The 22,919-nt window shown below is 38.3% G+C and overlaps 1 protein-coding gene across 7 annotated transcripts in view; it reads right to left on the bottom strand.

The window, feature by feature from the left end:
• ccny (cyclin Y) overlaps positions 1–22,268 on the bottom strand; it is a 99,322-nt gene extending 77,054 nt beyond the window's left edge. For 3 of the 7 annotated variants that reach the window (XR_013815659.1, XM_079806010.1, XM_079806011.1), the window contains exon 1: positions 21,770–22,268. Coding sequence is in view for 4 of the 7 variants with exons in the window: in XM_079806010.1 (XP_079662136.1) it covers positions 21,770–21,923 (154 nt within the window). In the remaining 3 variants the exon portion in view is untranslated. The remainder of the gene's footprint in view (positions 1–21,769) is intronic. The other 4 variants (XR_013815660.1, XM_079806009.1, XR_013815661.1 and 1 more) reach the window with 3 other exon arrangements.
• Positions 22,269–22,919: the final 651 nt, after the last annotated feature.

Raw genomic sequence — 22,919 nt, 5'->3', positions numbered from 1 at the left:
CATGTTTTAGCTTGTCTTTGCAAAAAACAGACATTGAGTCCTCAGCCCCAAAGATGAAAAGGACCATCCAGACTTTCATCAGCGACAGGTACAAAAGCAAACATCTGTCATGGTATGAGGGTGCATCAGTGCAAGTGGCATGGATGACTTGCATTTGTGTAAAGGCATCACTGACATGGAGGCATATATTTGGATTGTACAGAGACATAAACTGCCATCAAGATGACATCTTTCCTGGGAAGCAAGGCGATGCCAGGCCTCGTTCTGCATGTGCTACAACAGAATGGTTTCAGACTGCCTGCAGTCCAGATCTGTCTCTTATTGAAAATCTATCGCCCATCATCACAAGGAGAATCAGACATAGGGTTAAGTATTGTTTGAATTTTAACGATTCCAATTCTTACGATTTCTAATTTCGATTCCAAGAAGGCCCAAAAACAAAAAAAACGTAGATATCATTCACATTTATTCTAAGTCTTATTGTAAAACATGTAATTGTCGCTGAATACCATGGACAAAAATAATCAGGCTAAAGAACACTAGCACAAGGAACTTTTGCCAATGGTTTAAAAATACCATAAAACAACTAGCCTAACTAATATACATTTTAAGCATTATTAAAAACAAGTAAACACTCAGTAATTTAAAAAGAACAAATACAAAATTAGCAATCGCACAAATAAATACAACTGAACAAAAATACTGTGATTTAAGATTTTCAGGTATTCAGGTACAGAAACTGTAATCAAATGCCGTGTTTCCATCGAAATTACCCGGAACTATTTGTCCCAGGAACTATGTTTTAAAATCCACTGTTGATTCGAATAGCAAAAAAAACTCACTGCACGCACCGCAACAGACTTTTAAAGTCTTAAATAAAACTCTGCTTGGAGTCAACCAATCAAAATGCTGCATAAACTCAACCAATCAACATGTTCAGCGCCCAAGTCCCACCGCCGAAAGTTCCTGAACTTTAAAAAAGTACTACCTCGCAAGCAGGGACGTTTTGAGGGGGACATTTTTACCCGGAACTTCATTTAGACCCTGGTCCCTGCAATCGAGACACACCGAGTACCAACCCAAAGTCCCTAGTTCCTGCTGTGGAAACACGGCTAAATGTAGAATAACACTGCAATTCCATCAGCGCCATGAATAAAATATACATTACAAATATAGGTTGTCAAAACAGCTTTGTCTTTTGTTGTTTAATTAACGTTATTATAGAGACAGCAGGAATATTAGGGTGCTGTCACTTTAAGAGCTGCACGGATCCAGTATAAATGATACACGTGTGTTTTCTTTGTGAACTGTTATCAGACTGTTTATGAGGATATTTTGACTTTTTTTTGTGTATTTATCTGTTTAAGTGCAAAAAGACACACTTAAACGGACAAATACACAGTTTTTGAAGAGAGAACTCTTAAAAACTATTAACATAGTGTAGTGCACTATTCAGTATTGGTTTAAAATCACAATAAATCACTTTCTGTGAGCACGCTTTGGATGTGTGTGCAACACAGAAAACGACTAGCGCTTGAATGGTTTAAAGTCATTAAAATGCACACAAAGGAATCGATAAGAAGTATCCGATTCCTTACCTTAAAGGATTAGTTCACTTTAAAATGAAAATGTTCTGATATTTTACTCACCCCCATCTCATCCAAGATGTTCATGTCTTTCTTTCTTCAGTGGAAAAGAAATTAAGTTTTTCGAGGAAAACATTCCAGGATTTTTCTCCACATCATAGACTTCAATGGCAACCAAAATGTTGAAGGTCCAAATCAATGCAGTTTCAAAGGAAGGGCTTCAGAGTCTTACCTAGCAAAACGATCGGTAATTTTCAAGAAAAATAAACATTTATATACTTTTTAACCAAAATTGCTCATCTTGTGCTGCTCTGCGATGCGCCACGGATTGCGTAATCACGTCGGAAAGGTCACACTAGACATCATGAAGCTTCGAAGCGTTATGAATCAGTGAGTCGAATCATGATTCGGATCACGTGTCAAATAGGGATGAAACGGTATGGAAATTTAACATCACGATTATAGTGACCCAAATTATCACGGTTATCAATATTATCACGGTTTTGTTCAAGTTTTATATTTGAAAATCAACAAACAAACTAAAGCAGCTCTATGCACTTTTTTAAGCAAGATTCTGTGGGAATTTCTTCCTAATAATGGCCGTCGTCAATAGCAACGCATAAATAATAATAATTTCTCGTAAATATAATCTCTAATATTATCTCTGTAAATATATTCTCAAGCAATATTCTCATCAGTGTTCAGCAATGATGCATTTAAATCTAGCATGTTTTGTGTAAGAGCCCAAACAGTCTCCTAGTGAAATAATGCATATCCATATTTCCATATGATTTGACAGTTTATTTTATTAAATATCAAAATGTCTGCATCATACCTGACACCTAGATGATCACTTTACAGACAGTTTTATGACTTTCATTCTCTTCAAATGCTATTAAAGTTTCAAACGTGTATAACGTTACCAATGTTGTGTGTAACTTTAGAGACGGTCCCTAAATTCGCCAGCATTACTCCAGTCATATCAGATGCGCTTTGGTTCTGCTGTGTTTGTTTGAAACAATTTTCGCTGCTGAAATAGAACAAAAACAGTCAACCACTGTATGATGAGTGAATCTCTTGCGTACATCACACACACATCTCTGCTTCGAGTGTAGATTTCAGCGTGTGAGCGGCGCGCGCTCTGAACAAAATTCCGGATAATCTGAACGCCTCTGATTATGAGACATTGCATTCATAAACTCAATATAAACACGTGTGAGTGGTTATAATGCGCAACGCGATTATAACAGATGGCTTTTGAGAAGACTATAATAAGTTCAACCGCCAAAGTGGCAATAGTGTGCAGCCGAAATAACGTTAACTTACACCCGCAAACGGCGGTTGTTAATGGCAAACCCTGATTATTATCCCTTAAATGTCAACCTAGTCTTGTCTGAACTTGTTCGTTCGCTTCACGTTATAATTTCCCAGACGTAGTTTTGGTATTCAGGTCAAAGTCCACTTGCCTTGCGTTCGTAGTTTTGAAGTGTTTTCCCCTATTACAGCGACTTCTGGCATGTTCTGCAGACAGGGTGACCATCTTCGATTAAGTTTCCCTCAGGACTTTTGTAAAAGCCAAAATATGACCACACCTCAGATTTGGTCCTTTTAGATAGGCCTATCTGAAAAATCTCCCGGCACTGTGTCACTGCCTTCTGCCATTTCTTCTCATTCAGAAAACAGCGGTGCGCGCAACAGACTGACGCTGACTGGACAAGATTTACCGCGAGTTTTAAAATCGTGATAATCACATGCGGTTTTAATGATAATTAAATTTTATACGATATTACTAACCGTCACTAAATTTTACCGTGGTTTATCATGAAACCGGTAATCGTTTCATCCCTAGTGTCAAACTGCTGAAATTTGGCGATCCAAACTGCTGAATCGACTCACTGATTCATAACACTTCGAAGCTTCATGATGCCGTGTTTTGAAATCGTCATCACTATATAAGTCGTTATTTAGGGTTTTTTTGCGCACAAAAACTATTCTCGTCACTCCATAACGTTATTGTAGAACCACTGTAGTGAGATGGACTTTGTAACGACGTCTTTAGTACCTTTTAAGGGTCTTGAGAGTGTACCGTGCCATTGTGCCAATGGAGGCCTTTCAGAGCCATCAGATTTCAACTAAAATATCTTCATTTGTGTTCTGAAGATGAACGGAGGTCTTACGGGTGTCGAACGACATGAGGGTGAGTAATTAATGGGTGAACTAACATTTTTGGGTGAACTAACCCTTTAAGTAATCAGACAACCACAGACCACGGACTGTTGAGCAGATGTCTTGTATCACATGAGATTCCACTTGGAGGTGATGTCACAGTGGAAAACATGCCTCTGTCCCAACTTTTTGGGAGTGTGTTGCAGCCATTAAATCTAAATGTGCTTTTTTTTTAAGCTATTCAGTGAAAACATTGGAAATCTTTTCTTTGTACTTTTGTCAGTTAAATAAAGGTTCAAGAGAAGGAAACATTTTTTACGAACAAAATATTGCATTTTACAAAATATCCCAACTTTCTGGAAACGGGGTTTGTCTATTGTTATCGTGAAATAAAATGACATATCGTGATATAAGATTTTGGTCATATCGCCCACCCCTACTAGGAGGTAAAGAGAGAGGGGCATCCACTGACCTACATGAGTGAATTAGTGAAAAGTGGTTTACAAAGAGGTCAGCTGCCCATGTTTATGCAGATCAGTTCAGCCCAGACTGTCTATAGACCTATTTAGAAAAGTAGACAAAGAAATATATCCATAGATGTGGTCATAACCGCTCTTAAAAGACCTCCAAATGAAACCCATGAACACTGAATTATGAAAAACACCAGCAAAGAGATACAAAGCCATTGGGGCAAGCAGTGCTGGGTGATAACTTGAATATTTATGACATACATAATAATATTTAATTATTACAACATTAACCTACATCATGACTAGTGCAATCATTTTAATGTGCTTTTTATTTGGCCATGAATATTCCCAATGATTGCACTCACTCATAAATATGAACACCAAGGCAAACCTATTTTAAAGTCTCAGAATCAGAAACAGCCCCTCAGTAGTCAATATGTATGGATTTGATTCAGTTAATAACACAATTTCAATGATTCAGTAGCATCTTTACTTAAAAATGTTCATGATAGTCTTAAACAAATTTTTTATAAATGTACCCAAAGTTTGTATTGCAATTAAAATTGTATCTCATTCATACCATGACAAGGAAAATAAAAACTGCTCTAAAGAGAATTAACGCCTTCCACCCTCACCCCGCATTCATTCATTCATAAAATTATTTTGGTGGGTCTTGAGATAGATTATACTTGTCAAGGTGGGTCCTGGGATGGAAAAGTTTGGGAACCCCTGGTCTAGAGCACTAAATAAATGACACTAATATTGAGATTCTCAATCTCATAAAATTGATAAAATGTAGATATTACCGTATATAAGCTATATCACCCAGTCCTTTGGAGGTAGGGGTTTAGTAACATGAAACGTAACATCCACCACACAACGCAACACACAGACACGACTGAGGGAGGAAAACCAAAGCACTTCCTGTATGTCATTTCCTTCAGATGACAAAAATCACAAAGAGTAAATCAAAGGTCCCCACAAAATGTCAAACGGGAGTCGAGTCCATTCATGACTAAAAGTGAAAGTGATTAAGAACGATTAGAGAGCGTTTTCACGGCTGACTCATTTTGTGTTTATCCACTTTAATTTCTGCTGATATTTGTCATCAGCTAAAGCAGTCTGCAGTGCAGGTCAGCAGTCTTTCCACGCTCATGGCCCGTCTCATATTCACTCGTGTCTAGCTTTGGCATACTCATACTTTCCTCCACTAAATTCAACACTGTTGCTTCAGAAACATTCTCTGATTCAAACGGGAGTAGTAAAAATGCTGACAGAATTCTGAATCAGACTGGTCAATTTTCAATGAGCTGGATATTTTTCCGCTATCAATCAGAAACGCACATGAAGGCGTAGCACTTTATATACTTTCAAATGCTTTAATTAACTAATGTATTTTATTATTACCAATTCCTTGATCTCATTTAGTGATTTAAAGTTTGGAAAACATGCCTTGAATAGATTTTTAACTAGCATTTTACTTGATTTAAACAGTGGATCTTGTTGACAACAATAGGTATCTGGTTAAAATAAATGGTTCCTCTGATGGAAAAGTAGCGTGACGTCATCATACTCAGATTCTAGTCAGAATATGAGTCTGATGCTGCTCCATTGGGCTGTGATTATGGGAACGTGTTTCAACCGAACCAGGAAAGAAAATGCCTCTGCATTCAATTGGATAGACCTACAACCAATCAGAGCAAAGGAGCAACGCATAGTTGTCAACAGAACTCAACTGCACGCACGCTGGAAGAGGTAGAAGAAGAAGATGAGTGTAAACGATCTTTGCCGGTGTTGTAAAAAGAATTTAAGGATACACGGAGTACTTACCAACATGATGATCATTTTTGAGAGAAAAAGTAAATGTGAATGCATATACGAACACGTTCTCCGTTTAGGATTAGAATATATTCAACCCAAGCGCTCTTTGGTGACATGCATGGTTACGTTACTGTTGATCATCTGTCCATTATCGTATAAAGCCTGCCCTGACAATTTGATTGGTCCGAACAGCTCTGGTTCGAGCATAGGTGCTCCACAACGGATCAAGTCCAGACCGAACTTCCCAACCTCAAATGTTGTGGACGGGGCTAAGTTCAGCTGGCATCCAGGCTAATGGCAAAGGGCACTGAGCTTTAACTATATTACCCAGACCTACACTGGCCACTTTTAAAATAGTGAGATTTTGTATATATTTGCAAACAGCCTGAAGAACTTCTAGGCAAATGGTGGACATCATGGTCCAGGTGCATCATGGGAAATAATTAAAAGAGGCTTAGTCGACCAAATGTTAATTAGCCGATTAGTCACAAAAACAAACAAAAAAAATCCACAGGAAGTGGTGAAGTCAATTTTACCCAACAAAAATGAGGTTGTTACCATTTTTACAGATGCTACTGTTTTTGTTCATGAACATAAACTTACATCTGCATCCCAACTCAAGCTGCTACTGTAACTCAACTCAAACTACTGTCAAATGTGCATTTCTAAGAGACAAAATAGCACTGGGCAGTATGACAAAAAATGCATATCACAGTATTTTTCTAAATGATACCAGTTTCGCGGTATATGACGGTATTTTTTTTTCCTATGCATGACCGGGTGTTAACTAGGGGTGGGAGAAAAGGTCGATGCATCGCGATTCGTTATCCAACGATACAGAATAGATTCTCAAAAATTCAGAATCGATTCTCAAAAATTCGGAATCGATTCTGTGTTCAATTCAAACGGCCACTTCACCACGGTGTGTGAGTGTGCGTGTGTTATTTGCGTGTGCGTGTGTATAAAAATGTGTTATTTTTATTTTTTTTTGCATACAAAAACTATTGTCGTCGCATCGTAAAATTATTGTAGAGCCACTGTGGTGAGATGGACTTTGTAACGATGTTTTAAGTGCCTTTTATGGATCTTGGAAGTGTCAATGTACTGAATGTCAATGGAGGCCTGTCTGAAGCCTTTCTCAGCCATCAGCTTTCAACTAAAATATCTTCATTTGTGTTCCGAATATGAACGGAGGTCTGACGTGTGTCGAACGACATGAGGGTGAGTAATTAATGACAGAATTTTCATTTTTGGGTGAACTAACCCTTTAACCGCATTTTCTACTGATTGAGAGAGGAAATACTGCAGTAGATTGACTAGAATGCCCTATTTTACTGCCATGATGAGAGAACATTGTAGAACAATTCCACACTAGAGGTAATACAGGTTTGCAAAGCCCCACAAAATGATGCTGTGCGGAGACAACAACCAATAAAACACAGACCTGCAACACGCTCATTACAGACACATGAATATTAAAATATGACCACTGAGAGAAAAAAAAAACAGAGTTGAAGGCACTTTAAGCATTTTAAAAGTAAAATCTAACCCTATATATATCAACAAACTGCAAAAATGAGGGAGAAATGCAGAAGAGCGTTTAAAAGGTTGAAGGATACATTTAAGAGCACTACAGTCTCTGAACAAATGACACACGTCAGTTTAACACAGAAAGAGTAAAGGTACAGTTACTTTTTTTGCCCAATCTTCTTTGAATTGTCAGTCAACTGTGTATCAGAATAATCCATCGTGTCTTCGTGTTCATGATCAGACGTACGGGTGTATCAGTGTCCTCATTTGCACATATATTTCATCTGAAGAAGACTTTTTAAATATTAAAGATTAAATATGTGTGCATACACACTGCTGGTTCATTAGAGCACTAGAGTATATTAATTAATTGTCCATAAAAAACACGCTCACTCCAGTCTGTATCTGATCTATATGATCCATGTGGTGAGTGTTGTAGAACTCATTGCGGCATTATGCGCAGAAATCGCTCTCTTGCGCGCTGCATGTTGTTTGAATATTGCGGTATATTCAAAATTCATATCATCATAAAAATAAATACCGGTATTTTGTATGAACCGGTATACCGCCCAGCACTAAGACAAAACATGTAATATTAATTTGTGATCATGTTATGATGATAAAATCACAACGAAGTCTAGCTTCTACAACTTTCAGGAGCAAAAGTCTGCCTTTAAATATTTGACATTTATCGACTAATATGAAAAATATTACTGTGACCAGCCCTATTTAGGAGTCTGTACCATAACTAGTGAACAGAGGAGAACTCCTGGAACTACTTCAAGAGAACAAGACTAATGAAGAGAAAAATGTGAGAAGGTGAAGCAGGCAACAAGAGTAATGTTTCACATGGGGTTTGACTTGGGGGAAATGAAACATGGAATTTTCTGGATAGACGCTTCGGGGTTTAAAGTCAGCAGTTATAATGTCTGACTTCAAGTCACACATTCGGAGGGTCACAGCTCTAAACACAAGCCTGAGGCATTTCTCTCGCAAAACAAATGCCCTACTGTACCGCACTCTCAATCATGCTGGAGTCACATTGCATTGAGGGCTGGTGTGTCAACGGAATAGATGTTGCAGGGAATCATATGAATAAGTGTGGAAGCATGTGGAAAGGTGTCAACCAGGGACGCTTAAATTGTGCAGCTCATGAACCATGCGGAGCGATCAGGGGCCAATGAACCTGGTAATGATACTTTCATTTCCACGTTCACATCTAACAACCACGGCTGTGTTTTAGCCTCAAAATATCCCATTCATCAAAACAGTCTCAAGTCTACAAAAGGACTTTTTCACTTCTCACAAGTAGTCAATAAGTGCTTTCACACGTACCACTTTTTCTGTAAATGTAATGGCATTTTATTTATGTAGAGGCCACGTGCGAACAACACCTGATGTCGAAATGCCGGCAAATCAAGCCATTTTCCAGCTAAAGAAGTTGTTTATTTCCTGAATTTCAATTGAGGACACTAACAAGAAATTGAAATTGCAAAGTTTTAAATCTGAAATATCCCTTTTCCACCAAGGCAGTTTGAGTGCTGGTTCGGAGCCAGAGCCTAGTTTCAAATCGGTTCCTTGCCTTTCGACACCCAAAGCACCAGCTCTGAACCAGGAAAAGTGGTTCTTAAGTAGCACCAAAACATTTCTGGTCTAGAAGTAAGAAGTGCTTGCGTCAGGGGATGGGGGCGGTGTTAGCGTGACCAACAAGACGAACACAAACTTGTGACCGCCATTTTTGAAATAGCATCTAATCGGGCTAATATACAAAATAATTGTCTATACAAATTACGGCGAGCTACACGAATGCGTTAGATTCGCTGTGTTTTGATGCCAATGTAGGATCGCAAAGCCATGAGCATCAATAGTAATGCAACGCTCGCCAATGTTGATGGAAGGCTTGTTCGAGATGCATCGGCGCCAGAGGTGGACAGTAACTAAGTACATTTACTTGAGTACTGTACTTAAGTACACTTTACTTGTATCTATACTTTACTGGAGTATTATTTTTTCGGGAAACTTTTACTTTAACTTCACTACATTTGAAAGACAAATATCGTACTTTTGACTCCACTACATTTCTATCAAGGTCCTCGAAGTAGAAAGTCGTTTCTGTAGCAGCTTTGAAAGTCAGTGGATGATTGTATTCTTTAAAATATATATATTTTTTTTTTTTTGCAGACAGCCTATCAGGAATCACTCTTGTATAGGGTCATGTGAAGTTTCCCAACATTTTTTGAACACTGATCAGTTTATAGCAAAATGGAAGAAGGCGGTCCCTCTGCGCAGTGTGTGCACCCATGGCCATAGTTAAAAAGTATGTTTCAGTTTTCTGAAAAGATTAAAGATTAGTTTAGTTGGCATACACTTGATGCATGTCTCATAAAATGTTCAAAAATGTAAACGTCTGGGAGAAAGAAAAGAGTAAACAGTTGGTAGAACATTGGATGTGTATCAGTGTATTGGATCCGTGCATTTGGCCTTAAAGTGACAGCAGCTTTGTAAAGAGTGTTGTAACTTTTATACAAGTATTTAAATGAGTTTAAGGTAGTCGTGTGCTAGCATGTCGGATGGAGCATCACTGACTGGCTTAAACCACCATGATGGCATAATGTGCATTTATACAACAATAATAAAATAAAATATGACATAAATGAAATGTACTTTTGATACTCAAGTACTTTTAAAAACAAATACTTCTGTACTTTTACTTAAGTAAAAATCTGTTTTTAGAACTTTCACTTGTAACGGAGTAATATTTGACTAGTAGTACTTTTACTTTTACTCAAGTGATAGAGTTGTGTACTTTGTCCACCTCTGATCGGCGCTGCGCAGACCGATCGCCGTATGACACCAAAGTACAACAAGAGTAGAGGTCGACCGATTTATCGGTTTTGCCGATTATTCGGCACCGATAGCTGCTGTCATTACACAGTACGAGAGCGTTGAGAAGGGTCTGCTGGCATTATAAAGCACGAGAGCGGCCTCTAGAGGCGAAATAAAAACTATCACTGATGCCTCGTGTTGTTTACATTACACGTGAGGCTGCACGGAGAGAGCTGACACATCAGATGCGCGTTTAAAATACGACAGCGAAACGGTATGAATACAGTACACTACAGTACTTGTTTCCAAATCATTATAAAGTAATTCATTTCTTGACTAGATGCTGCATTAACAGGTAAATAACAGCAGTGTGTATGTTTGTCAACGAGGCTGAGAGGTCGCTAACATTAGCAGTACCTCAAGCAGTTAAAACAATGTGATTAAAAACACACGCAAGTCCGACCCAAATGTTGCACATATCAAATTAGTGATGTGAGAAAGCAAACTGTATCGTCATGCTGCCGACAGAAATATAAATAAAGCAGAAGTGCATTCGTTTTTTATTAGATAATCGCCTTCTAAAAAAGCAGACTGTTTGGATTTATATGAAATGGTAAAACTTTACAATAAGATTCCATTTGTAACATTAAGTAAGGTTAGTATGCTGTGGAAGTATTGTTCATTGTTAGTATGTTAATTTCAACATTAAATTGAGTTTGAATTTTAATTTGTATCTGTTAACCTTGGTTAATGCACTATGAACTAACATGAATGATCAAGGTACAATTGTATTGCTCATATTAATACATGCTGTAAAAATGTATGCATAATGCATATAGTTCATGTAAGCTAATACATCCTTGTTGCATAGGGACTTGCATAGTGTTACCTATGAAATGTACATGCATGTTTCTAGGTTATAGGTAGGGAAACCAATTTGACCCGTAATATTTGTTTAAATTATTTTCTGAAGAATTTGTTCTGTTAGAACTTCTCATTTTAATATTCACATTTATAAGTTTTTAATTTAGCACATTTTCATGGAGCAGTTCTGTTTTTTATTTCTTCTTATAAAGTTCAGCATTGTTTTACTTATATTTTTTATCCAGTATCCATTTTAAAAACTATCGGTTGATAAATCGGTTATCGGCAAGTGCGGTCCAACCTAGTTATCGGTAAAATCCACTATCGGTCAACCTCTAAACAAGAGCATACGACTCCTTATGCTTTTGAATCGCTCTTGCAGTATTTTGATATCATACGCTGATCGGTCTGCGAAGAGCCGGTGCATCTCGAACAAGCCTGGTGTGTTTGTGTTTCCCGCTGCCTCGCTGGCGTTGCTGAGAAAGATGAGATGTATACAGTGACGTAAGACCTGGCTCTGTGGTGGCTCTCTAGCATGTGGAAAGGCAAACCAGTTCTTAGAAGGCTTGTCAGTCGAACCAACTCCGACACTAGCTCTTAACTAGCACCAGGTTCATGCTGGTGGAAAAGGGGTAAAAGTGCACCGTATATAAAGAAATTGTCTCTCAAAAGTAAGAGTCGACACTGAGTCAATTAAACGAATCGTTTTTCAAACGAGATGCAAGCCGTTTCGTTGAGACGTCAAGATGAAACTTTAGCATATTGCCCGTCCACGCATTTTTTCATATTGTGTAGGTCTCTGGCTAACCGGCTAACTCACATTTTTATCATCTTACTGAAATACTACTGTAAATCAGCTGTGGGCTGCAGTATTACCTAAAACTGGGTCTATTAATGCAGATTGTCTGCAATTCTTACTACTTTAAAGTAAAGATAAAGGATGGAGCAATATTTATTTTGCAAACTTTTATCAGTCATTCATGTTAGTGCTGGGCTAACATATGCGATACAGTTATTGATACAGTTCCCGCATGTGCACTGCAATACATTAGAAACACACACACACACACCGGTTTGTTGATGGACGCATACTTGTTAATGCTGATGAGGAGGAATTACAGTTTAAACATCTCATAATGTACCTCAAAATGAGTAGAATCACTGAGAAACGTCCTGCTCAAGGTTCAGGTTGAAAAACGAGTTCTTCCAATGTTTTTAATCGATTCGGAGTTGCGCTGGGATTGATGTAAAATCGTCGTCATCATTACTGTCTTTCCAGTGTGTACAATCGCTGAGGGAGCTGGAGTTCAGTTATGGTAATGGACGTCAAGCTTCCGGAATACGCGCTGTACGCGGTAAACCACTCACAACATTGTGGTGATGTGCAATGTATATTATGAGAAAATGAAACTGTTTTTTAACTTTTGATGCATGTAAACATGTTGTTGGAGACCACCAAAACTAAATTAGGAAAATTTAAAATAGCATAATTAAGTAAAAAATATGAAATTTGTCTTAATTTTCAGGATTAGATTAGAGTTAGCTTTAGTGAGAGACAGACAGATAGACAGACAAACTGATCTGTTTGAAATGTGATTTTAGAACACTTTATTTCCCAGAATGCTAGATATGCACCGGTCGACCAGCCATAAATCGGAAACTGACCGCTTGTTTTGGGGTATTTTTGGCTGATCTCTATTGTGGACTTGCACACAAACTACATTGCAACCATTTTCCAAGATGTAATTTGTGTGGAAAGCACGACTTTGTCATATAAAATCTACCAATTAAAGGCATTCACTGGACTAGAACTAGAACATTCCTATTATAAGTGATTACTGATATCACAGAGTGTCTTTGTTTAAAATGCAAGCGATATAGTTTTGTTGCATCATCACGCTTGAATTTGTTGTAGACAGCAGAGGCAGTGACTTCTTTTTTTTTTTTTTAAATCAGATACAAATTCTGAATTGACATGGTGGGGCATTGATAACCGTGTAGGGGTCTGGATTTGGCCCAGAGGCCACACTTTGAGTATCCCTGGTTTAGTCTTGTAGTTTAATCTTGTAGTTAAGAACATAAATCAAACCAAATGTCTGAAGCTCTAACTGGGGGCATTTTATGGTTCCAGTCAAAATTCAAACAATATCCAGACTAGCAAAGAAACAAATTAGCAGACCATATGGCAAACAACACATAATCCTGTTAGCTCTTAAGAAGCATGCCTTACTTTCTCGCTCTTCACTCTCCCCTTTTACATGCTGTCTATCCTTTAAGAAGAAATATTCAAAGGTTTAGGCCTCACTGACTGTCTGTTGCACAAAAATATGGTAAAACTGCTCTCAAAATTGTAATCTCGAATCTTATGCCAAACTGAGACTCAATTTTAGGGACATTGGGTCCAATGGGAAACAATATTGCACTATCAAGGTACCAATAAGCTACAAAAGGAACATATGTCATTAGTATGAGACAAAAAAAAAAGATTTTAACTGTGTCGGGCTCGGACATAAATATCTTAATGCCTGTCGGGCTCGGGTCATGTTAGGTTACTGCTCTGTTGGACGCGGGCCAGGCTCGGACAGAAAAATGCGGCCCGATCTAGGGCTGAACGATTAATTGCATTTGCGATAATATCACGATATGATATAACGCGATTTCCTAACCGCAAAGGCTGCGATTACAGTCTGGTCACGTGACACGCGAGAGTAAAGTCTGCAGAAGCAGCATCAACTTGGCACGTTACACATATCATATGCCTGGTCTAAAAGAAAAAACAACTGTTTGTGTTTGATCTATCAAATTTTGTGTTGTTCATACTATAGGCTTCTATCATCTCTCCAATGATTCTGGATCGATTCTGAGCATAGATTTTAACTGCAGGTGCGTGGTGGCGCTGCGTGTGTTTTAGAAACACCCGTATTCTGATTGCTTCCATTATATCGCTCTCTCTCACACACACACACACACACACACATACACACAATCACGCACGAACCATAAAATAATATTTCATAACGTTCGGAAAGGTTGACGGCGCGAATTGCAATGACATTCGCAGGCTTCTTTGCACAGGATAAGCGCTGTGAGAAACTTTGCTTGATGTCACGCTTACAGTGTGTGTTCTCGATCGCCGGTATTTTCCTTACAAATGCTCAATGAAGGCTTCATTCATGTCGTTAGAAACTCACTGACAGAAGGCTTTCCATTTCAAATGCTCACGCGGCGCATTGTGAAGAGTGCTTGCGAGCACGCGTCTGCGCGTCTCAAAATGCTTTTATGACGCAAAATTAATGTAAACACCATCAGTAATGTCTTAATGAATTAAACAGACAGGGCAAAAACATCTTATATTTCAAAAGAGATCTGTGCATTAGTGTGAATGCAGGTCTGCCGCTGTCTATGATGTCATCATTAATAATCAAACAACAGTAAAGCTGAGAAAGAGAAAAATCACTCACAGTTCAGACACTCTTATATACTGAAAGCACTCTTTGTTCATTGCTTGTAATATGTTTTTTTGTTTCTCTTTATGATTTACTACTTTATGTTTTGCAGCTATATTAGTTTATATATTTAAAAATATTAACATGCAATTGTTTTAATTAAAATATTATAATAATAAGATTAATATTAATAATTAATATGTAATAATTTATTAATAACTTAAAAAGGAAAAAGTTCAAGAATTGTTTTGGAATCGGATCGTGACTCCCAGAATCGGAATCGGATTGTGAGGTACCAATTCAAGATTTCCACCATTACTATACAATGATGTATTGTTGAATAATACAGAAGATAAAGAGTTTAAAAATAATCGCATATTAAATCGCAATCGCAACAGGACAAATGTAAGAGTGAAATATCGTTTGCTTTGACACATCCAGTTTAAACAGCTCGTCTGCGTCTCTGTACAGACTTCAGAAGGATCCCAGTGTCGGAAAAACAAGTGGATGGTTTATTATGATGGCATCCCGGGTCGTGTCAGAGAATTATATGTTTGTTCAGAGCATTTTTGTAAATGAGGCACAGTGTAATCGAGAATTTGCAAAGAAACATTTGTTGAAAGATGAAGTAGCAGCTGTACTGGATTTGACAACAGCAATAGCACAAACCGCAAGCAAATGAAGACAATGCTTTGTCTGTAAGTTTTATTTGGATAATGTTTTTAAAACACTAACTCATGTGCAATAGCGAGTGGGTGTTGATCTGGCTCCAATGCAATGACCAATCATAACGGTGGCCATTTACTAACAAGACTTACAGGAGCAGCACATTAAAAATGGATTTTAGACAGAGGGTCAGACATTTTTCGGCATATATATTTGTTTCTTTGTGCAAAAACTTTATTAAAATCTTTCTGCAGGTTTCATCAAGTCAAATTTAAGACTTTTTGAGACCATTATGAATTAAATTTAAGACCTATAAAAGGAAATGCAGTCACAAAATGTATTCAAATTGAACAAATCGATAAACTTGTATCGATAAACTTGCACTTCCTCATAGCTCAATCCCACCAGGATTTCGTGAATTTTTGGGGGGGATTTTTGAGATCAAAATTGCTTTTTGTGGTGGGAATTTCCAGAAATTTGCATTAGCATTTTTTCTTATAATTAGGATACCACATTTACCATATTATGTATTATGTTAGATGCACAATATTCACACATGACAATAGAACAAACAAAATACATAAATCTTGTTTATTTTGGTTTAGGAATCATGCAGGATCTCCAAAAAATGCATGTTGATTTTTCGTTGTATTTAGTAGTTGTAGAAACATAAAAAACGTTGAAAGACTATTAGCGGAAGAATAAAATCAGTTTTATGTGTCTGTGGTACAATCTGAAAGAGACTCCAATAACACGAAACTGATTGGCTGCAATATAAGCTGCATGTTGGTCTCATTTGTAGTCGTAATACAGCAGAATAAAATAAAAACATTAAAAATTCTAAAGTGCTGCAGGATTTCAATGAGCATTAGAAGTAGCTTTACATGATGGACGTGGGAAAATGAAGACCTGTTTAAAATTATTTAACACCAAAAACAGAATACTTCAGCGAATTTAAGACTTTTTAAGGCCTACATTTTTTGATTTTGAAATTCTAGACTTTTTAAGACCCCTCGGTTATAAGTAAGCCTCATGTCATGACCCCTTTAAGGTTTGATGCAACGATTCAAACAATGTGATAATGTAAAATCATTGCATTATCTTGCAGTTACAATAGCATGAAGCAGCTTTTCATGAACGAGAGAATGAGCTCTGACACTGGTTTATTCTGTAGGATAAAGCCGATTCACACAGCAGCTGTCTGAATCACAATGGACAGTGTTAATCACAGTACAGCTCCTCTCCATCACAGGAGACTGGCACACACTGACCCCGACCGCGGAAGAGAATCTTTACCCAACACACACTTCTCATCTCACGGCACAAGAGCTAAGCTGCCATGGGTGGGCTAGATATGATGAAATACGGGACTTCCTCAATTTCCAGTGTATCATGGGAGTGTGCGATAACAGTATCTGTATGTAAATGCCCTTTGGGATGGATAGGATTCTTTAATTACACATCCTCAGAAGTGTGCCTGAAACAAAGGGGGGTTGTGCACAAAAAACTTCCATATTCTGTAAAACAGGTCACATCACGTCTGGTTCATGTCTTTTGTATGTGCTTTGTTACAAAAAGAGCCGTTTTACTAGCCTGATGTCGTCATACTCCGATTCTAGTCAGAATATGAATCTGATACAGCTCCATTGGATGATTCTGTGAATGATTACGTTACTGTTTATCATCTGTCCATCATCGTATAAAGCCTGCCCTGACAATTTGATTGAACAGCTCTGGTTCGAGCTTAGTTGCTCCACAACGGATCAAGTCCAGACCGAACTTCCCGACCTCAAATGTTGTGAGTGGGGCTAAGTTCGGCATCCAGGCTACCATTTTACTAAAGATGCCTTCAAAAGAGCAAGCAAAGATGAGCATAACTGATATCCATCACATATGCAAATTGATATCCAAAAGTTTTTTATTTTTATTTCTTCTTCTCACAAACATTTAGATATTAATCAAATAAAACACCAACAATAAAAAGAACTGGTTAGCTCATAGATATCGCCGTCAATTTTGTACTGCCGATAACACTTTCTACAACAAGCGGATGTACTGAGACCTTGAATGTTTTCGTCCTCATATGTAAATTTATTATTTTGGATGCGATTATTTATATAGGATATGTGTGTGTGTGTGTGTGTGTGTGTGTGTGTGTGTGTGTGTGTGTGTGTGTGTGTGTGTGTGTGTGTGTGTGTGTCCTTATCCAGTAATTACAAAGTTATTCACATATTCTATGACACCTTTTTACATTATGTGATGGTCTTATGTTGTGTACATTTTGGGACTTTTTATTTGATCTATTTATTTTATCTACTAAGTCGAATGGAATGCAAAAACTTTAAAGCTCAATATTTCAAAACTGCTCAGAATGTAGATAAAACCTTATAATTCTACGGTGGTGCCGGCACATTTATTTTGTTTCTTATTTTGTTTCAGTTAGTTGCCAATGCAACATTCATTATTTTCATCTACTTTAACTTGATATAATAAAGTACAACTGAAATAAAAATGTATCGACAAATATAAAATACAAAACATTGTTAAAAATGACCATTACACACAGTTACTAAAATATAAAAGCTTATTAAAAATATTAATATAAATAATTTTGCATCTCAATAATACTACAATAAACAAAAGTAGAAACAAACATATTCACTATAGAAATTACCATTGAATTAATAAGATTGTATTATTTTCCATGCTTTTTCCATTCATGCATAAGTACTATTGGTCAAGAACTTAAAAGTTTTATTGAGATTGTTCTCACAAAGACCAATTTCTAAGTCAAGAAATATTTGAAAGCAGCAGATCGATTAAAATGCATAATTGATAATAGGCTGTTTATAAAAGGGTTAGTTCATTATCCCACAATTTACTCACCCTCAAGCCATCCTAGGTGTATATGACTTTCCTCTTTCAGCAGAACACAATCGAAATGATATTTCAAATATCCTGGCTCTTCAAAGCTTTATAATGGAAGTGAATAGAGTTTTTGAAGCTCCAAAAAGTGCATTCACCCATCATTAAAGTAATCCATACGACTCCAGGGGTTAATAAAGGCCTTTCTCTCAGAGGTCACTCTTTGGCCAAAACTCCAGAAGCTACTGATTATAGTTTATAAAGTTATAAATATGGATATTCTTCTTACAAAAACGCATGGCTTCGCTTCAGAAGGCCTTTATTAACCCCCTGGAGCCGTATGGATTACTTTTATGATGGATGGATGCACTTTTTTGGGCTTCAAAATCTAAGTTACCATTCACTCCCATTATAAAGCTTGGAACTGACTTCTAATAATAAAAATAAAACTACATTTTCCTCTATTCCCTCTCTATTATAGCTCATGCTACTCTAAGCTTAGTATTTCAAGCACTTTTTGTGATTTTCCGCCTCTTCATGACGGATCGCTTCCTGTATTCCTCAGTTGTAAGTCGCTTTGGATAAAAGCGTCTGCTAAATTAATAAATGTAAATGTAAAATGTTTGCCTTAAAGAAGTAAGTCATATAGTAAATGATGGGATAATTTAAGCCCCTTTGTCAAACAATTAAAACAAACCAACATTTCATGGGACTAACCTCCAGTATAAGGGTTTTTCATGCTGCACAACTACATAAATATGATCATGTGGATCAGTTCGAATCCCGATTCCCGCTTGGAGCGGGTCAAGTAGGACCGGTTACATTTATTAACGTGACCCGAATAGAAGTGAGGTTTAGGGGGGTGGGTGTAACGTAGGCCCATAAAAGCCATAGAGACAGAGCGTATTGAGGCCACGCCCACACCGGGGGGGAAAACAATCCAACGCTCTCCATTGACTTTGCATTGCGTGAGGCTGCCTCCGTGTCATTTCGGACTTATAGCAAAAAACAGAACAATGTCTAAAAGCTGATATGTGACAAAGTGTACAGCACACAAGCTAAAAAACACAGAAATAAGTTTTTATAAGCTGTCGACCCAAAAAAACGAGAGTTTAAGGAGACAAAAGTGGATAAAGGCAGTAAAACGTGACGCTACAGCAGGAAGAATGGGTACATTTTGGGATCCTGACACTCAGTATGTCTCAGTATGCCTATGTGTGCAGTAAATATGTTGTCACTGTTAAGTCAAATATCCAAATGTCAGGTTTATATGTTATATTTCCTGTCTCTGATTACGTTCCCTCTAGTGGGTGTATTTCTCAGTGTAATATAACGTGTCGCGCTCTGTCTCAATGGCCTGTATCCACTTTTTTGTCCTTAAACGCTCATTTTTTGGGTCAACAGCTTCTGGGTTTTTGGTTGTGGGTTTTGTTTAGCTTGTTTGCTGTACACTTTGTAACATATCTGCTTTTAGACATTGTTCAGTTTTTTGTTACAAGTCCGAAATGACAAGGATGCAGCCTCACGCAATGCAAAGTCAATGGAGAGCGTTCAATTGTCCCCCCCCCCCCCCCGGTGGGCGTGGCCTTCAGATTATGACACGTGTCGCTCTGTCTCTATGTGTGTAAACCTCACTTCCCTGTCCTCAAGGAGAGACGCGCTAGCGACTGATGCTAGAGGCTGCGGTCTTTAGCTTCCTTGTTAGTGCGCCCACCTCCCACGCCAGAGACCCTGGTTCAAATCCCGCTCTGAGTGGGTCGAGTAGGACCGGTTACATTTGGTGTCGTGAACCAGATGGGAGTGAGGTTTAGAGGGGTGAGAGGGGTGCATGTCCAAAAATGACATTATTACAGATTTTTTGTTAGTGAGTAAAACTAAATATAAAGAAGCACTACGATACTCTACTATGGTAATACCCCAGTATGGAAATATCAGTATTCTTCAAAGTACCTTGGAGTACAATGTAAATTCTGAAGTATAGTATAATAGTATAATCTTGGATCAGCTATATCTCATATGAGCTCTGCTTGCTGTCACATGACACTCTCATCAGCCTCCATCTCCTTTCAGATGTTAAATTACATTAGAACATATCTGGATCCACTCTCCACTTGAACAGATGCCCAGCGCACCGACTGCATTAACTGCACAGATCAGAGATCCACTGAGAGATTCAACCGACAACAAACACAAGGAACTTAAGCTGTAGGAAGCAAGATCACGCACAAAAACATTCACCTTTAAATCCACAATATGAATCAAACACTGGCACCATACGACACCCTTGCAGATTAGAACTACCATGGTAGGCTAAGATACCACAGAATCAGATGGTAATACCATGATATGGAACGCTTACCATATTCATTTACATGGTACTTCATGCACTATGTTTTATCAACAGTGTGTAACGGACGTAGGCCAGCAAGAGCTGTGCGTGTAAACCTCACTCCCCTGGCCTCAAGAGGCGCGCTAGCATCTTTAGCGTCCTTTTTAGTGCACCCACCTATCACGCCGGAGACCCCGGTTCGAATCCCGCTTGGAGCGGGGCAACTAGGACCGGTTACATTTATTGCCATGACCCAGATAGGAGTGAGGTTTAGGGGGGTGCGTAATGCGTGTAAACCTCACTCCCCTCCCTGGTCTCAAGGAGAGGAGCGCTGATGCTAGACTGATGCTAGAAGCTGCGGTCTTTAGCTTCCTTGTTAGTGCGCCCGCTTCCCACGCCAGAGACCCTGGTTCAAATCCCGCTCTGAGGGGGTCGAGTAGGACCGGTTACATTTGGTGCCGTGACCAATATTGGAGTGAGGTTTAGAGGGGTGCGTGTCCAAAAATGACATTATTACAGTATTTTTGTAAAACTAAATACAAGGAAGCACTAAGGTACTCTACTATGGTAATTCCCCAGTATGGAAATGTCAGTATTCTTCAAAGTACCTTGGAGTACAATGTATATGAATAGTATATTCATGCAATATTATTATATAATAGTACATGTCCAATATTATATACATTTACATTGTGGTAATACCATGTAATGTAAATACTGTGGTAAATGAACATGGTAAAGTCCTTATTTTGTAGGCTATATTTTCTATATCATATGCTTGACAGTGATGAAACCCAAGTTATCAGTGTTTTACTGCCCTAGCTACGATGTTTTGTTTACAAAAATATGGTTAGCGTGACATTATTTTGTAATATACTGACAAGACTATTGGCAGCTAAACACTAAAGTGCTATTAACTTGCAATGTGTTATTATATTACAATAAAAGTAAGGGCGTTACCGTGGTACAGTGGGGTAAAACCATGGTACTTCTACCTACTGTCCGAATGCTGGTACTGAATGACTGTCAAAAGCATGCGCCATGGTATTTACCATGGTAAAGTGTCCAAAAAAGCACCGTACTTTCTGGATAGTGAGAATCCTCACGAGGAGGTTTCTCTTCAGTTCAACACTGATTATTAACGGTCGTAAATCTCGGGTGTTATTTGAGTGTGTGTGGATGATGCTGGATGACACCCACCGTCTATGTTCTCTCTGTCGCTGATGTGCTGCAGGTTGCAGCCCGTGTCCTCGCGGCTCAGCTCCGGTTCTGGCCGGTACGGCTCCAGCCTCGAGTGCGCGTTCCGCCGGAGCTTCGGGCTGGACGACACGCAGCATGATGTGCTGTTCCCCATGAGTCCCGGTGTGTGCAGATAAAACGAACAGCCGCTGATCGACGGAGCCCCGCCGCAGATGATGGGCGTAACAGCTGCGGATGACGGGATGAAACACGGGCGATCTGCGAGATCACTCCCGTGCCAAACGGTCGTGTAAAGACATCAGTGTGTTACAATCACGACTGTCCTCATTAAATCTACACATAATCCACGCGGACTGCTCTAGAGGGTGTTTACGCGCCGGTATCTGTGGGTTATTCCATTCTCACCCGTCGCTGATACATCGTATCGTTCAGCTGTCAGTGTATCGCCGAGCCTACGTTCACACACACACACACACACATACACACACAGAGAGAGCACACCGAACAGCTTCCGGTTCAGCGCCCGACGTCACTCAGAACGATACATTTTGTATCTGCTTGCAAGAGAATGTAATGTAAACACGATATTGATATATTTTCTCTGGTATATTTGTTTTGTTTTTGTATTGGTTTATTGGTTGCATTAAACAACGTTAATCTGGTTACACGTTAGTCAACGGATAACATTTATCTCGGTTTGCGCTATTATTCATTCACATATTCACTCAAAAAACAATGCGGTACGATATTATGTAAAAAAAAACATAATTTGGCGTTGAATTACATATTATAATCTATGTTTATAGTTTTGTAGGTTTATATACTTATATAAGTAGGCCTACTGTAGGCTATAGGCCTCATAGAAATCTACTAAAATATAGTTGCTTTACCCTTAAAAATCTGACATTAAATAATAAGAAGTTGAACAAAAGAATAACAAAAAAGGTTTATGAAACATCAAAAAAAAAGTGTTTTGTATCATATCAATGATAGTGAGAATATGGATTCAGAGCCCCAAACTGAGCAAAAAGATACAATTTCCTGCAGTTTCTGATATTATATGGACAAAAAAATGAAATTCTGATGTTATAATGTAAATCAATGAGATCAACAGTATAACAAACAACATAAAATGCCTATGAATATCAGT

Source organism: Gobio gobio, assembly GCF_949357685.1.
Source record: "Gobio gobio genome assembly, chromosome: 23".
Classification (NCBI taxonomy): Eukaryota; Metazoa; Chordata; class Actinopteri; order Cypriniformes; family Gobionidae; genus Gobio; species Gobio gobio.
The sequence above is the reverse complement of the archived record's forward strand: the minus strand, read 5'-3'. Positions and strand labels throughout refer to the sequence as shown.